Source organism: Chelonia mydas, chromosome 1 (genome assembly GCF_015237465.2).
Source record: "Chelonia mydas isolate rCheMyd1 chromosome 1, rCheMyd1.pri.v2, whole genome shotgun sequence".
NCBI classification, from domain to species: Eukaryota; Metazoa; Chordata; order Testudines; family Cheloniidae; genus Chelonia; species Chelonia mydas.
In genome coordinates this window covers 67,937,424-67,956,213 of record NC_057849.1, presented here as the reverse complement: position 1 = coordinate 67,956,213, position 18,790 = coordinate 67,937,424, and the positions used below count along the sequence as shown (strand labels likewise).

The 18,790-nt window shown below is 42.4% G+C and overlaps 1 protein-coding gene across 5 annotated transcripts in view; it reads right to left on the bottom strand.

Moving 5' to 3' along the window:
- The window catches only part of TDRD3 (tudor domain containing 3), a 301,146-nt gene that overhangs the window by 141,744 nt on the left and 140,612 nt on the right, over nt 1–18,790 (bottom strand). For all 5 annotated transcript variants that reach the window (XM_037894974.2, XM_037894990.2, XM_037894967.2 and 2 more), the window contains one exon: nt 17,310–17,470. In XM_037894974.2, the coding sequence (XP_037750902.1) occupies nt 17,310–17,470 (161 nt within the window). The remainder of the gene's footprint in view (nt 1–17,309; nt 17,471–18,790) is intronic.

Here is an 18,790-nt window from a genome sequence, read left to right as displayed (position 1 = left end):
GTGAGCTACAGCTCACTTCATCGGATGCATAGCATATCGTGGAAACTGCAGAAGACATTATATACACACAGAGACCATGAAACAAAACTTCCTCCCACCCCACTCTCCTGCTGGTAACAGCTTATCTAAAGTGATCATCAAGTAGGGCCATTTCCAGCACAAATCCAGGTTTTCTCACCCTTCCCCAAACCCCCCCCCCCCACACACACACACAAACTCACTCTCCTGCTGGTAATAGCCCATCCCTCTTTGAAACCTCTCTTTATAATGCGCATGATAATCAAGGTGGGTCATTTCCAGCACTAATCCAGGTTTTCTCACCCCCCCCCCCCCACACACACATCCCCCTCCAAAAACCACACACACAAACTCACTCTCCTGCTGGCAATAGCTCATCCACACTGACCACTCTCCTTACAATGTGCACAGCAATCAAGGTGGGCCATTTCCAGCATAAATCCAAGTTTAACCAGAACGTCTTGGGGGGGGGTTTGTAGGAAAAAAACAAGGGGAGATAGGCTACCTTGCATAATGACTTAGCCACTCCCAGTCTCTATTCAAGCCCAAATTAATAGTATCCAATTTGCAAATGAATTCCAATTCAGCAGTTTCTCGCTGGAGTCTGGATTTGAAGTTTTTTTGTTGTAAGATAGCGACCCTCATGTCTGTGATTGCGTGACCAGAGAGATTGAAGTGTTCTCCGACTGGTTCATGAATGTTATAATTCTTAACATCTGATTTGTGTCCATTTATTCTTTTACGTAGAGACTGTCCAGTTTGACCAATGTACATGGCAGAGGGGCATTGCTGGCACATGATGGCATATATCACATTGGTAGATGTGCAGGTGAACGAGCCTCTGATAGTGTGGCTGATGTTGTTAGGCCCTGTGATGGTGTCCCCTGAATAGATATGTGGGCACAGTTGGCAACGGGCTTTGTTGCAAGGATAGGTTCCTGGGTTAGTGGTTCTGTTGTGTGGTATGTGGTTGTTGGTGAGTATTCGCTTCAGGTTGGGGGGCTGTCTGTAGGCAAGGACTGGCCTTTCTATATCCCTTTCTATATCCCAGTGGATATAGTGTATTTAGATTTTCAGAAAGCCTCTGACAAGGTCCCTCACCAAAGGCTCTTAAGCAACATAAGCAGTCATGTGAGAAGAGGGAAAGTTCTCTCATGGATTGGTAACTGGTTAAAAGATAGGAAACAAAGGGTAGGAATAGCGGTCAGTTTTCAGAATGGAGAGAGGTAAATAGTGTTGTTCCCCAGGGATCTGCACTGGGCCCAGTTCTATTTAACATATTCATAAACGATCTGGAAAAAGGGGTATACAGTGAGGTGGCAAAATTTGCAGATGACGCAAAACTACTCAAGATAGTTAAGTCCCAGGCAGACTGCAAAGAGCTACAAAAGGATCTCACAAAACTGGGTGACTGGGCAACTAACTGGCAGATGAAATTTAATGTTGATAAATACAAATTGGAAAATATAATCCTCACTATCCATATACAATGATGGGGTCTAAATTAGCTGTTGCCACTCAAGAAAGAGATCTTGGAGTCATTGTGCATAGTTCTCTGAAATCATCCACTCAATGTGCAGAGGCTGTCAAAAAAGCAAACAAAATGTTGGGAATCATCAAGAAAGGGATCGATAAGACAGAAAATATCACATTGCCTCTATATAAATCCATGGTACACCCACACCTTGAATACTGCATGCAGATGTGGTCACCCCATCTCAAAAAAGATACATTGGAATTGGAAAAGGTTCAGAAAAGGGCAACAAAAATTATTTGGGGTATGGAGGAGAGATTAATAAGACTAGGACTTTTCAGCTTGGAAAAGAGGCGACTAAGGGGGGATATGATAGAGGTCTACAAAATCATGAGTGGTATAGAAAAAGTAAATAAGGAAGGGTTATTTACTCCTTCTCATAATACAAGAACAAGGGGCCACCAAATGAAATTAACAGGTAGCAGGTTTAAAACAAACACAAGAAAGTATTTTTTTAATGCAACGCACTGTCAACCCCTGGAACTCCTTGCCAAAGGGTATTGTGAAGGCCAATACTATAACGGGGTTCAAAAGGGAGCTAGACAGATTCATGGACGATAGGTCCACCAATGGCTATTAGCCAGGATGGATAGGAATGGTGTCCCTAGCCTCTGTTTGCCAGAAGCTGGGATTGGGTGACAGGGCATGGATCACTTGATGATAACCAATCTGTTCGTTCCCTTTGGGGCACCTGCCATTGGCCACTGTCAGAGGACAGGATACTGGGCTTGATGGACCTTTGGTCTGACGCAGTATGGCCATTCTTATGCTCTTATGTTCCAGAATCACTTAGAACCTGGTCTGAGAAAAGTAAGCTGTTGCTGTAGTGGAACCGAGAACCCACCAATAAACTCTCTCTCCTACATGGTGTACAGGGCTGACTTGTTTTTGCTGATTAGCAGGCCAAAGGTATCAAAAACGGACTGGATTTATCTGATGTTGTCCGCCACATGCTGACTGGAGAAGTCTCAGATCAGCCAGTCATCCAGACACAGAAATACCTGAACACTGATTTTTCTGAGGTAAGTATCACTACTGCCATACTTTTTGCGAAAACCCTTGGGGCTGATGACAGGCCAAAGCGGAGGACTGCAAACTAGCAGCGAGCATTTGTGAACCTGAGGAATCATCTGTCACCCAAGAGGACAGCCACATGAAAATAAGCATCACTCAAGTCAATAGGAGCATACTAATCATCAGGATCTAGGGAAGAGATAACGGATGCCAGAGAAACCATGCAAAAAAACTTATCTAGGATAGCCCTCAAGCCGCCTCTGGACTTGGGTATGAGGAAACACTAAGAATAAAAACCCCTTTCCCTGATGAGGTGGACGCACCCACTATGTGGCTCCTGACTCAAACGGTCTGTTGTGATAACTGGGACTATAAATTTACCTTAATTCTCAAGCTAACTGGAGGAAAGTAGGTAAAGGTTCATGAATTTGTTACAATAACCTGTTACATAAAAGTGTTTAAGAAAAGATTTGAGAAGGAGACAAACACTGAATTAATTTAAACAGAAAAGGTTGACTGACACTACTCAAGGACTGTGTTAAGATTACGACAGGTAAATAAGAATACTAGGATACTGGAAATCAATGAATGAATAGGGATGCTTCAAAAATTCAGCCTAATTGCTGGGCAAAATAATGAGAGGATGGACCATTCCACTCACCCTTTCTGTAGCCCTTCAAGAGAGGCTTGATGGAGAAAAAAGAAACTTTTTAACATCATGGAAGCTGCAGCAGCAGAACTGTTGGCATAGCAACGGACCTTGATACTCCAGTGGGGATGCATCATTGCTGCACTAGTGAGGACACCAAGCTGATACATGTGAGAGCCTGCTCTGTCTTTCCCTCCTTTTTGTGTCACCCCCTTCTAACCTCCACTACTTTCCTACTGTCCCCTCTCTCAGATTTTGATCTGATCCTGCAATAAACTCTACTGCTCAGCACCAGCTTGGGGAGATGAGACATCCCATCCAGCTCTGCTCAGCCTGAAATGGACCACTGAAGGAGAGAGATAGGACCGATCTAATCAGATGATGTCCCTGTCCAAGGAAGAGAGCCTGGGGCCAGAGCAACAGCTGTTGTGTCCAACCTACAGTATCCATCCATGACTGACCAGCCACACTGTTATCCTGAGATCAACAACAAAAGCCATATTTCTCCCATCTTCACCATCTCTTCTCCCTGGTGTGTGTGTCTGTTCTGTCTAAAGCAGGAAAGCGACTACCATTCTTGACTCAGAATTGAACAGAACTAACCCTTTTTTCCCCCACTAAGAAGGATTGTTTGGCAGATTAAGAAACAGGCCAATATTCATCTTCTTTACAAAGACAGTTTGATAGGTTTTAATTAAGTTAGTTCTGCAATACTCAATTTCAGTTTCATTGAATTTTACCTTTTCTTGATTCCTTTCCTTTTGTGCATTTTAATCAATAAACTTCTAACCTTTAGCATAAACTTTCTAGTGTGTTGCCGTGGTGTTAAGCAGGCTGAGGTCTCCATACACCAAACCTCATATCTTGTTTAACACTGATTAATGTTGGATAGTGATACGGTCATGTAAACACCTTTAACCCTTTGAGTCCATATAGTTCATCTAAATTAAAACAAGTCTGTATTGTTTGCTTGAGGATAGCCTCAAGAGATTGGCTTCCAAAAAGGGACAGGAAAGGGGTGTGGGTAAAAGGGATAAAGAGAAACTGTAGATTGTAACCCAGTCCCACAGTGCTCAGAATTTATCGGTCTATTATGATGATGATCCAAGCACTGAGGAAGTAAGACAGCCTGTTTCCAAGCAGGAGTAGGACAGGGAAGATTCTGATGGGTTTCATATACTGACCTCAACCAAAGAGTCAAACAGATGTCTTTGATGTACACGGCTGTTTAGATGAAACTAAGGTGGAAGGAGGAGGTGATCTCCTTCAGAGACTTATGTCTTCTTCTAGCCTGGCCAGGTTGTCTCAGGGGGATATGACGACTGCCTCTGCTGATTCTAAGGGTGGTATTATTTCCTGTTTGGAGATGGCAGGTTGATGCCCAAGGACCTGAGAGTATCTCTAGAATCCTTAAGAAAATGTAGAACCTCACTCATTTTTTCAGAGAAGCGTTTGCTGGACTTCCATAGGTATGCCAGAGGATTGCAAACCATGGGGAACAGTGCACAGTTATCACCATTTCTACCACCTTTGCTGCTGTGTCAGCCATATCTAGGTCTGCTTGGAAAGCTGTTCGTGCCACCACAGAACACAACTGCCTGGAACTCCTCCTTGACCACCTCCAGCAGTTCATCATGTCCCAGCTGGAGAAATCATACCTAACCAAAAGTGCTTGATGATTGGCTATACCAACTTGTAACGCTGATATTGAAAAATTTTTTAATGTCCAAATAAGTCAAACTTAGAGTATTTGTCCTTAGGGGTAGATTTCGAGCAGCCCTGATGAGTTTTTTCATTAACTGCAACAAACACTGAAGATCCTGGGGGATCAGGTGGAACAATGGAAGGTAAAGGTGAGGGTGTCCACCAAAGAGTCTTTGTTGGTTCCAGTGTATCTTCATTAATTGGCAATGCCACCCTGCCTGGAGTGGAAGTGTGGCAGATGTCCACCAATTTGTATGGATTTTCCTGTATTAACTCAAACTGTATGCCCAAGGAATTAGCCACCCTCTTTAGTAGTTCCTGATACATTTTAGAGTCACCAGGAATTGAAGATGAAGATTTAAAAACCAGAGGCACATCCTGGGGTGATGAAGATGTATTTAATGTGAGGGAGAGCAGCTTCAGTATGAGTTGGTTGTTCCTGAGGGTCTAGTTGTATAGATCTAGCTGCTAAACAATACATTGCCTCAGCAGCGGTGATGCTGAGGCTGGTACTCGGATAGATACTGGGCATAGCTGACTCCCTTCTATGCAACACAGACTTTGATAAAACAGGGGAGCCCAATCTCAAACTAGAGGGCATACTCCATGGATAACAGTAGGGCCAAAGTGGAACACAGGTGGGCATAGGTGGTCAGCTGTACCGACTCCAAGAAGCCCTGTCTCTGGGTCTACTTCTGTGTGCACATATACAGCATACACATGAGCAAGTCTCAAAGGAAGGAGGGGAAGAACCCCAGGAGTTTCTGCAATACAAATGGCAGACATATGAACCAACCTTCAACTCTGATCAAGAGTATCAATACTCCCATGGCATCTGAGGCACAGTACCGGGCTAACTTGTTGGGGATTAAGATCAGGACTAATGAGTAGACACTGGTACCAGACATAACATCAATACTTACAAGTTCTTGGTACCCTGTCATCCTTGAATTTGCATCAGAGACTTCTTCACAGTTGGTACTGAAGAAAGGGTTGGTTGCTAACAGTATGCATCAACTCTGCTGGCAAGATCATAAGAATGGCCATGCTGCGTCAGACCAAAGGTCCATCTAGCCCAGTATCCCATCTTCCAACAGTAGCAAATGCCAGGTGCTTCAGAGGAAATGAACAGAACAAGTAATCATCAAGTGATCCATCCCGTCACCCATTTCCAGCTTCTGATAAACAAAGGCTAGCACAAGCATTTGCACCATGGAAATGAGTGGTGCTGAAATGTCCCCATCAGTTTAAAGCAGTGGGGAGTCCAGCACCATGAGGTACAAAAGGGCCTTAGCAGTTTCATCTGCCCCTAGTGTTGTCAACATCAAGAGGACTGGTTGCACCAAAGTATGTGGTGGTGTTGAGGCTGGCTATGCAATAGACATCATCCCCAGAGGCCTCACAATCTAGAACCCTCTGACCACAACATAAAACTTCAAATATGCTGAAAAACTAAGGAATCATCTCCTAAACCTCACATACTACAGAAGGGACCACCTCAAACACAAAATCATCACATACTCCCACACACCGGAAGGCAAAAAAAATCAAGAAAGTTTATTGCAAGAAACACAAAATAATTATAAAAAATACTTGATGATAGTCATCCAACACAAAAATAAAAAGTGGAACCAACTACAACAACTCCACAATCCACAGAACACCACATTTGGGAAAAAACGTAACAGGACCCACCACATGGACACTACATGACACCCCAAAAATCAATTATGAAGACTACCCCTAACTAGAGTTGAATTATCTGCACTCTACGATAGACTGAACTTCTGTCCCAACACTGATACCCCCTAATAGGGCTCCAACCTGCCATCCTTTGATCCCTAATCCTTTTAGGATCCCTTAAGAAGGAGCAGGGCTACTCAGGTAGAACAGGGGTTTAAAAAGCCACATCCTAAGCAACCAGAGGAACTAGTGAACAGCAGCAGCAAATGGGAGTTTTGCGAGGGAGTTCTCCACATAAATGAGAAGATCCTAGGGGTGAATTTGTTGTCCATTTGTTTGTTGTCGTGTGCTTTCTGCTTGCCATGTGCCTACTCGATTGAAGGTTTAAGTGTGGTCTGTTTGGGGGACCGTGTGCTGAGCTTAGCGGCCAGCTAGACAAGGCTGAGAGCTTCTGAACGGGGGTCTAGCCTGCCATCCTTTGATCCCTAATCTGTTTAGGATCCCTTAACAAAGAGGAACAGGGGTTTAAAAAGTCAGCTCCGAAGCAACCAGAGGAGCTAGCAAACAGGCGAGTTTTGCAAAGGAGTTTAGAGAGGGACCATGAGAGTCAGATACACTTCACATTCTCTAAACTTAGCCAACAAACACCCCCCACTCCACCTAAAAAACTCCACAACCCTGTAAGGGTAAAAATAATGCAGCTAGAAGTCCAGAAGTAGAATGGGGGCTATCCAGTTTATTGCACTGAATGGCATATGTGTGCATTCGGTGCAAGCAGCTCATGGCCCTCAGAGACCGAGTACGGGCTCTTGAGACAGAGTGGCTGAACTGGAGGAGCAAAGAGAGGCAGAGAGGTACACAGAGGAGAATTTCTGGTATTTAGTAGAGCAGCCCCCCAGACTGCCACCTCCAGCCTGTCAGCCTCTGTGTTGTTGAGGAAGATAAAAGTTTCGGGGAAGGAGAATATCAAACTGGAGCGGAGGGAAATGACCCCATAGTTTGGTCCCTCCTTCCAGATGATGCCACGGTATCCTTTTGCACTGATGATACCCCTCCAGGGAAGGGGTCCCCAGTTATTAGCAAAAGACAGGTAACAGCAGTGGGGGATTTGATAATTAGAAATATTGATAGTGGATTTGTGATGACCGGGAGAACCACACGGTGAACTGCCTGCAGAGTGTGAAGATTGCAGATGTCTCGAGTTATCTACAAAGACTTATGTGCAGTGCTGGGGAGAAGCTGGTGGCCATGGTATATGTAGGTACCAATGACATAGGGAAAGGTAGGAGAGATGTCCTGGAGGCCAAATTTAGGCTGCTAGGAAAGAGACTGAAGTCCAAGACCTCCATGGTAGCATTCTCTGAAATGTTCCAGTTCCACACACAGGGCCACTTAGACAGGCAGAACTGCCGGGTCTCAATGGGTGGATAAACTAATGGTGTAGGGCGGAGGGATTTAGTTTGCTAGGAACTGAGAAATCTTTTGGGAAAGCAGGAGCCTGAGGAAAGATGGGCTCCACCTACCCAAAATGGAACCAGACTGCTGGCATATAAAATTCAAAAGGTCATAGAGGAGTTTTTAAACTGAGGACTAGGGGAAACCAACCAGTGAGGAGGAGCACATGGATCGAACAGACTCATCTCTTATGGGAGGATCTATTAAAGGGATTCTCTATATCCTAGTAAACAGGAGAGAACAAAAAGTTGATAAAGTACAGATATGAGCTGAAGAGAAACAGTCAAATGAAAGAAAGTCCCATTCAATTATATCACATGAAGGCAGACAACTAAATGTTGACAAATTGTATATGTGCTTATATACAAATGAAAGAAGTCTAAATACTAAGCCGTGTGAACTTGAGTGCCTCGTGTTAAATAAGTATATTGATATAATAGGCATCACAGAAATTTGGTGGAATGATGATAATCAATATGACATGGTAATACCAGGGTATAAAATATATAGGAATGACAGAGTAGGTCATGTTGTTGGGGGAGTGACACTATATTTGTAAGAAATTATAGAATCAAATATAGTAGAAACCTTAAATGACTCAAACTGTACCACAGAATCTCTATAGACAGAAATCCCATGCTTGAATAATAAGAGTATAGCAGCAGGAATATACTACTGACTACCTGACCAGCGTTGAGATGGTGACTGTGAAATGCTCATGGAGATTAGAGAGGGTACATAAATAGAAAACTCAATAATAATAGGGGATTTCAGCTACCCCCATATTGACTGGGTACAGGTAACCTCAGGACAGGATGCAGAGATAAAATTTTTAGACACCATTAATGACTTGGAGCAGCTAGTCCTAGTACCCATAAAGGGAGAGGCAATTCTTCATTTAATCTTAAATGCTGAATATAGCAAAACCAGTCAGTAATAGCGACCATAATGTAATGAAATTTAACATCCTTCGGGAAGGGGGAATGAAACATACCAAAGAAGCTCACCACCATAGCATTTAATTTAAAAAAAGGGAACACAAAAATGAGGAAGGTAGTTAAATGTAAATGAAAAGGATGAGTCCCAAGAGCGTAATACTTGCAAGCTGCATGGAAACTTTTCAAAATCATCATAATAGAGGCACATATTAAATGTATACCCCTAAATAAGAAAATAGTAAGAGAGGACCAAAAAAAAGCCACCATGGCTGAAAAACAGAGTAAAAGAGGTGGTTAGTGACAAAAAGACATCCTTTAAAAATTGGAAGTCAAATCCCACTGAGGAAAATAGAAAGGAACATAAACTCTGGCAAGTCAAGTGTGGAAAATATAATTAGGCAGGCCAAAAAACAATCTGAAGATTAACTAGCAAAAGACACACAAAAAACAGCAAAAAATATTTAAATACATCAGCATCAGGAAGTCTGCCAAACAATCAGCTGGATGATCGAGATGCTATAGGAGCACTCAAGGAAGACAAGCCCATTGAGAAGCTAAATTAATTATTCCCATCAGTCTTCACTGCAGAGGACGTGAGGGAGATTCTCACACCCGAGCCATTCTTTTTAGGTGACAAATCTAGGAACTAGCCCAGATAAAGAGTGTCAATAGAGGACGTTTTAGAAAAAATTGATGAATCGAACAGTATTAAGTAGGGCCCTACAAAATTCACTGCCAGCAGCAGCACAGAAGAATGGTATGGCATGGTATTTGCCACCCTTACTTCTGCGCTGCTGCCTGCGGAGCTGGGCCCTCATTTAGCAGCCGCCACTCTTTGGCCACCCAGCTGTGAAGGTAGCATTGCAGAAGTAAGGGTGGCATGGTAAGGTATTGCCACCTTTACTTCTTTACTACTGCTGGCAGGGCACTACCTTCAGAGCAGGGCGCCTGTCCAAGAGCCACCGCTCTCCAGCTGCCCAGCTCTGAAGGCAGCACAGAAGTAAAGGTGGCAATATCATCACTCTCCCCCACCCCCCAAAAACTAACCTTGCACCAGCCCCCCCCCCCCCACACACAACTCCCTTTTGGGTCAGGGACCCCCAGTTTGAGAAATGCTGGTCTCCTCCATGAAATCTGTATAGTATAGGGTAAAAGCACACAGGAGATCAGATTTCATGGGGGGAGACCAGATTTCACATTCTGTGATGCGTTTTTCATGGCCATGAATTTGGTAGGGCCCTAGTAATAAGTCACCAGGACCAGAAGGTATTCTCCCAAGTTCTACAGTAAATCAAATATGAAATTGCAGAACTATAAACTGTAGTATGTAACCTATTACTTAAACCAGCCTCTATACTAGATGACTGGAGGATAGCTAATGTCACGCTGAGCCTTTAAAAAAAAAAAGGCTGCAGAGGTGATCCTGACAATTACAGGCTGATAAGACAACCTTGATACCGAGAAGGGCAACAAAAATGATTAGGGGTGTGGAATAGCTTCCATATGAGGAGAGATTAAAAAGACTGGGACTGTTCAGCTTGAAAAGAAATGGGGACATGACAGAAGTGTATAAAATCATGAATGGTGTAAGCAAAGTAAATAAGGAAGAGTTATTTACTCCTTCACATAACACAAGAACCAGGGTCAGCTGATGAAATTAATAAACAGCAGGTTTAAAACAAACAAAAGGAAGTACTTCTTCACACAACACACAGTCAACCTGTGGAACTCATTGCCAGGGTCAAAACTGTAACTGAGTTAAAAAAAAAATTAGATATATTCATGGAAGATAGGTCCATTAATGGCTATTAACAAATGGTATGGGACGCAACCCTATGCTGTGGAGCCTTTGACTGCCTTCAGAGCTGGGCGCCCGGCTGGGAGTGGATGACAGGTGATGGATTACTCAGTAATTGCCCTGTTTTGTTCATTCCCTTTGAAGCATCTGGCAGGAAGCACTGTCAGAAGACAAGATACAAGGCTAGATGGATCGCTGGTATGAACAAATGGTCAAATGGCCATATTGACTGTTCTTCTAACAAAGGGAGAACTAGAAGAATTCTTTTCCCAACACCGCCTCAAAGAATTCTTCCATGACAAAGATGACACCACCCATGTCCCAACCAACAGTCATAGAAAAAAGAATCATTTGATTGGATACACCACAGAGGATGAAAACACAGCTGATCATTACACTGATTGCTTCAGGGGGGAAAAAATCAACTGTGAAATCCTAAGGAAACACCATATCCACCACAATCATTCCACTACCAAGAGAAATCATAGAATTCATAGAATATCAGGGTTGGAAGGGACTTCAGGAGGTCATCTAGTCCAAGCCCCTGCTCAAAGCAGGACCAATCCCCAGTTTTTGCCCAAGATCCCTAAATGGCCCCCTCAAGGATTGAACTCACAACCCTGCATTTGGCAGGCCAATGCTTAAACTACTGAGCTATCCCTCCCCCCATAGGACACCTATACAATCGCTGAAATCCAACAACCACTTAAAGATCAAACCAAGGGGACACCATTAGTTCTCAGCCACGATGACTATATCAACAAGGCCAACTGACAATTCTCTTACACCACTTACTATAAAAAAAACTCAAAGACCACACCACATCACAATTCACCCAAAAATTTCATGATATTGACAAATCCTTTACCAAACAACCCTCCAAGAGAAACTCTACAGCCTCATTGCCCATGAGCCCACCCCAGGGACCTTGTTCGTGCTTCCCAAGATACACAAAATAAGGGAAACCATCATAACGCCAAACTCATCCATTTCATCCTTACCCATTACAATTTTACATTCAACAACAAACAAACACTTTGTCCAAACCATGGGAACAGACATGGGTATCAGCAGGGCTTCCCAATATGCTAAACTCTGCCTGGCCACTTTGAGGAAGAATTTCTGGACAAATGCACCACAAAACCCATGATTTACCTGAGATACACTGATGGTATTTCATCCTCTGGACCGATAACCTAACCTCCCTCATAGATTTCCATCACAACTTCAACAACAACCATGCATCCACCAAACTCTCTCTAGAACACTCTGTTACCAGTATTGACTTCCCCAACACCACAATCTGCTTCAAAAGTGGACCCTACAGACAATTACATACAAGAAACCCACTGATCATCACACTTACCTGCACAGATCCAGTAACTACCCAACATACCAAGAAATTGTTATCCACAGCCAGGCACTCAGATACGACAGTATATGCTCCAAGGAGAAAGTCTGAGACATATGCTTTAATACACTTAAAGGCACCTTTCACCAAACAAGGACATTTCACCCGAGTAGTAGTTCGTACCATGGAATGGGCAGCCCAAATATTCTAAAACTGTCTGGTTCAATACAGGAAAAAATACCCTCCCATCTCACACCCCTAGTTGTCACCTACCACCCCCCACTGGAACTCTTATGGGGTATCATTAAATAACTACAATCCATACTCAATTGGGGATCACATCCTGAAAGGAATCTTTTCCAAACCCCATCTTTTGGCCTTCAAACAACCCCCCCAACCTCACTGTCAGAAGGAAGCTCCCCACAGACCAAGATTCACTAACTCCAAACAGCTCCAGCCCCTGCCATAACATCAGATGCAAAACCTGCAGATGTATCTCCACTGCTACAATGATTAACATCCCCCTGCAACATACTTTCAAGATCCCTGGGTCCTACACATGCCCATCACAATATGCAGTGTACCTCATCCAGTGCATTAAATACCCCAATAACATCTATGTGGGTGAAGCCAAACAATCACTACACTCTTGAATTAACCCTCACAGAAAAATGATAAAACACAAAAAAAAAACCCAATATCACTGTGGGCGAACACTTTTCACAGAACCATCATTCCATATCTGACCTCTTGATCCTCATCCTCAAAGGAAACCTGCACATCATCTTAAGATGAGGAGCCTGGGTGCTTAAATTCATAACTGTGCTAGACACAAAACACGCAGATTCAATGAATATATTGGATTGGCTCATTACAACACTCTGTAATGGCCCAACTAACCTTCCTTTGTCCTACGACCAAAGAAATATTAACTGCCCACTTCACCTTGAATGGTCTCTTTGCAACAGTATTAACTCCTGATGCTTAAAGAAAAGGAGTACTAGTGGCACCTTAGAGTCTACCCAATTTATTTGAGCATAAGCTTTCGTGAGCTACAGCTCACTTCATCAGATGCATTCAGTGGAAAATACAGTGAGGAGATTTCTATACACACAGAATATAAAAAAATGGGTGTTATCATACACACTGTAAGGAGAGTGATCACTTAAGATGAGCTATTACCAGCAGGAGAGTGCGGGGGGGGGGGGGGGGGGGGGGGGAGAAAACCTTTTGTAGTGATAATCAAGGTGGGCCATTTCAGGAACGTCTGAGGAACAGTGGGGGGTGGGGTGGGGGAAATAAACATGGGGAAATAGTTTTACTTTGTGTAATGACACATCCACTCCCAGTCTCTATTCAAGCCTAAGTTAATTGTATCCAGTTTGCAAATTAATTCCAATTCAGCAGTCTCTCGTTGGAGTCTGGTTTTGAAGTCTTTTTGTTGTAATATTGAGACCTTTAGGTCTGTAATCGAGTGACCAGAGAGAATGAAGTGTTCTCCGACTGGTTTTTGAATGTTATAATTCTTGACATCTGATTTGTGTCCATTTATTCTTTTACGTAGAGACTGTCCAGTTTGACCAATATACATGGCAGAGGGGCATTGCTGGCACATGATGCCATATATCACATTGGTAGATGTGCAGGTGAACGAGCCTCTGATAGTGTGGCTGATGTGATTAGGCCCTATGATGGTGTCCCCTGAATAGATATGTGGGCACAGTTGGCAACGGGCTTTGTTGAAAGGATAGGTTCCTGGGTTAGTGGTTCTGTTGTGTGGTGTGCAGTTGCTGGTGAGTATTTGCTTCAGGTTGGGGGGCTGTCTGTAAGCAAGAACTGGCCTGTCTCCCAAGATTTGTGAGAGTGATGGGTCGTCCTTCAGGATCGGTTGTAGATCCTTGATGATGCGTTGGAGATGTTTTAGTTGGGGGCTGAAGGTGATGGCTAGTGGCGTTCTGTTATTATCTTTGTTGCGCCTGTCCTATAGTAGGTGACTTCTGGGAACTCTTCTGGCTCTGTCAATTTGTTTCTTCACTTCAGCAGGTGGGTATTGTAGTTGTAAGAATGCTTGATAGAGATCTTGTAGGTGTTTGTCTCTGTCTGAGGGGTTGGAACAAATGCGGTTGTATCGTAGTGCTTGGCTGTAGACAATGGATCGTGTGGTGTGGTCTGGGTGAAAGCTGGAGGCATGTAGGTAGGAATAGCAGTCAGTAGGTTTCCGGTATATGGTGGTGTTTATGTGACCATCGCTTATTAGCACCGTAGTGTCCAGGAAGTGGATCTCTTGTGTGGACTGGTCCAGGCTGAGGTTGATGGTGGGATGGAAATTGTTGAAATCACGGTGGAATTCCTCAAGGGCTTCTTTTCCATGGGTCCAGATGATGAAGATGTCATCAATGTAGCGCAAGTAGAGTAGGGGCGTTAGGGGACGAGAGCTGAGGAAGCGTTGTTCTAAGTCAGCCATAAAAATATTGGCATACTGTGGGGCCATGCGGGTACCCATAGCAGTGCCGCTGATTTGAAGGTATACATTGTCCCCAAATGTGAAATAGTTATGGGTGAGGACAAAGTCACAAAGTTCAGCCACCAGGTTTGCCGTGACATTATCGGGCATACTGTTCCTGATGGCTTGTAGTCCATCTTTGTGTGGAATGTTGGTGTCGAGGGCTTCTACATCCATAGTGACCAGGATGGTGTTTTCAGGAAGATCACCGATGGACTGTAGTTTCCTCAGGAAGTCAGTGGTGTCCCGAAGATAGCTGGGAGTGCTGGTAGCGTAGGGCCTGAGGAGGGAGTCTACATAGCCAGACAATCCTGCTGTCAGGGTGCCAATGCCTGAGATGATGGGGCGCCCAGGATTTCCAGGTTTATGGATCTTGGGTAGCAGATAGAATACCCCAGGTCGGGGTTCCAGGGGTGTGTCTGTGCGGATTTGTTCTTGTGCTTTTTCAGGGAGTTTCTTGAGCAAATGCTGTAGTTTCTTTTGGCCACCCTCAGTGGGATCAGAGGGTAATGGCTTGTAGAAAGTGGTGTTGGAGAGCTGCCAAGCAGCCTCTTGTTCATATTCCGACCTATTCATGACGACGACAGCACCTCCTTTGTCAGCCTTTTTGATTATGATGTCAGAGTTGTTTCTGAGGCTGTGGATGGCATTGTGTTCTGCACGGCTAAGGTTATGGGGCAAGTGATGCTGCTTTTCCACAATTTCAGCCCGTGCACATCGGCGTGTGTATGGTAACACCCATTTTTTCATGTTCTGTGTGTATATAAATCTCCTCACTGTATTTTCCACTGAATGCAAGCGATGAAGTGAGCTGTAGCTCACGAAAGCTTATGCTCAAATAAATTGGTTCGTCGCTAAGGTGCCACAAGTACTCCTTTTCTTTTTGCCAATACAGACTAACACAGCTGCTACTCTGAAACCTGTCCTTTTGTTTAATCTGTTCCACCTTTTATTAGCTGCAACACTCTGGAGTGCTTTTCCCAGACCTGAAAAAGAGCTCTGTGCAAGCTCAAAGGCTTGTCTCTTTCACCAACAGAAACTGGTCCAATAAAAGATATTACCCTCACTCACCTTGTCTCTCTAATATCCTGGTACCAACACAGTCACAGCAACAATGGAAAGTGTAGTTGGTGTCAATCTCAATAGTACAAAGAATAGCACCAGGAGCAGACAACTCCAATATGAGCAGATAAGTGAACGAGAAGAAAGTAAAATATAAATAAATAAATATCCCAAATGAGACCAAAAAACCTATTCCATAAACTATTTATCTATGAGCTATTAAACAACTATTTACAACAGGAAATACTTCTCTTCAGGGAAAAAAGGTTACATACAAACACCCACAAGATGTTCCAACTACTGACCACAGAAAATAAGAAAGAACTGAAGGGCGGGCAGGAAGTTCTGGCCTTTATACCCTTGGCTGTGAGCACAAGCAGATGCAGGGGACATGTGCTGGCCCAAAAGATACCGCTATGGGAAAAATCTCTGGCTTGCCTTCCTCGAATAAAGAAAAACGTAGAGTTAGATACGATTTTGTCAAGGTTGGTAGTGGTACGGCAACTTCCTAATATATCCAACGTTTTCACAGCATGCACTGAGACCTATTTATTAGCACTAACCAGAAAAATGCAATTTATAGTTCAAGTCACTATCCACGACATATGATCTTTTGGAGGGGTGGGGCAGGACTGCATTTCCATCATTCTTGCCCTTTCAACATGAACACCCTATTACTTTTCCTGAAAAATACCATGATCAAAAAGCAGTCACGAGCTAGGCAGCTGATGAACCAGGAACATATCAATCTTGTAAGAACGCGATGCAAAAGTGCATGTCCCAAAAACTCTACCCATTTTCCTTTCTCCTACCCCACGGATATTAGTGTCTTGGTCCCTAAGCTTTTCCCCAGAGTCAATCCAAAGCCCTGTTACCCACAGCAGATAAATAAAATTAAATACATGTAAAAAGAGACGCTTATGCAAGTGGGGCCATTTTCATGGGCTATAAAATTAAATCTTTCTGAGCTTCTTTTCTCTCCATGTCTAGTTAAGATTCCACAATTAAAAAGCCTCAAAAAAATATTTCTGATATTCTGGGGAGCAACTTCATCTACTCATCTCTCTCTCTCTCTTTCTCTGCTTTTGATACATTATCAGTATTGCCTCACAGAAACAAACATAAAAATACATTCTGACCAAGGATTGTGACCACGTACTCAATCTTTTATTGCTTGGTTTTCTCAAATCTTTTGGCTCTTGTATGCCAACAGCTAATTTTACCTGGGTTGCTTGATATTTCACTATTTTTCAGGTTTCCTCTTCATCTCAAATTTACCAGACAACTGTCTCTGACTTTTCTATTTATTCTCTATGGAACTTAAACCTAACAATGACAAGGAAAAATGCAACTCTCTGGCATAGAAGGAGTAAAGAGCAAAAGCTATGTTATTTTTTGCATAAAAACCAAAAACAGCAAGGGAAGAAAAGGGGAAAAGGCAATGCAGTCAGGAACAAAAAGGACTATTGCATTGTAAGAATTAATTCTGCTTATTTTTTGAGTTATTTTGACAAAATATTTTGCATATTACTGATTTTTCCATTAATCCTATATAATGTTTAAATGTTGCAACAAAGACTTGAAGAAAATTGTTGTTCACCTTATTTTTGACATGTAATTATATTCTATTGCTGTGCAGCTTGTGTGTCCATCAGTCATCTGCAAACGCAGCATTCTGGGAGCAGCCTGAGATTCTTCATTATCCTTTGGTGCAGCAACATTGCGTATTTTTTGTATCTGCAGGACACATGGGCCTTCTAGCTATAAATACAAAATGAAAAAATGCAAAGTGAAAACATGAAAAACTCAATCAAGCTTTTTTTTAAAAAAAACTTTGGGATTTTGCTACACGGTGTTGTCTAGCCATACAAACCAAAGCCTATAGGCAAAACACAGCCTAATGGTCTATAATTTCTGAAACTTCATGTTTTAGACTATATTGTACATAAAATGGATTTGCAGAGAAAAGGCATCCTTCTACGTATATACTAGCTACAATGCCGCTTATCTGAAGGGGATGAAGGGTATTCAAAAAAAAAACAAAAAACACTATGGAAATATTGTCACTTTCAGATTCTCACGGAGGCCAAACACTAGGATTTGAAAATGCTACACCACAGGTTCCCAAAGCCAGAGTGCAGTAAAGAGAACATCAGCTGGCTTTACAGACCAGCGGGCTTTAAAAGAGCTGTATTCTAGCTAGCTTTGGCAGCTAAACTAGCAACATAGGGTCTTCAAATAGGGGGTTAACATAATGTATGGCCCACAGAAGACATTAGTGAAATTCACTTAACTAAATTCAGTAAATCCACGTCGTACTAGATATCCCACAGAAAGAATCTCATTTTGTTTGACTGAGAGTCAGGACAGATTGATACAAATCCAAGTAATTTTAATCACCAATTTTGATTATGATTTCAATGAGCAAGCAAAAACCTTCCTTTAAATAATTTTTATCTTGTTTTGCATTTGTACTTTTTAGCTATTTTCCTAAAAAAGGTTGGTACAACCACTAAAACATGTTGATTCGCAACCAAATATAGCTGTTAGCAACAAAAAAACCCCACTAAATTTATTGTAACCCAGAGTATACGCTATATCTATACACATTTTATTTAAGCAACTATATAACTTAACATACATCTATTCAGATCCTTAATTTTTACATTTTTACTATGTTAAAAAATTGTAAACAATGTATTTATTTACTGGATGATTTTTCTTTTTTTATTCAAGATTTGTGCCAAGCTGTATTAGAATGGACATGGGAATTCAACTAAAAATGCACAAAAACAGCATTTTAAATTTGTTTTTATTAATTAAATAAAATTACCTTGAATATGCTGGATACATAAGAAAAAAAAACTTTTAATAAAATATACCTTGCATTTAAAACTAAGTGATTTATTAAACAAAGAAAGTATTAATTGTAGTTAGTGACTTGAAGGATTGTTTCTGGTCATCATGGCCCAAATTTTCAAGGCTATTTAGGTGCCTAAGGATGCAGATAGATGAGTTAGGCACATAATTTGCTTAGGTTTCAGAGTAACAGCCGTGTTAGTCTGTATTCGCAAAAAGAAA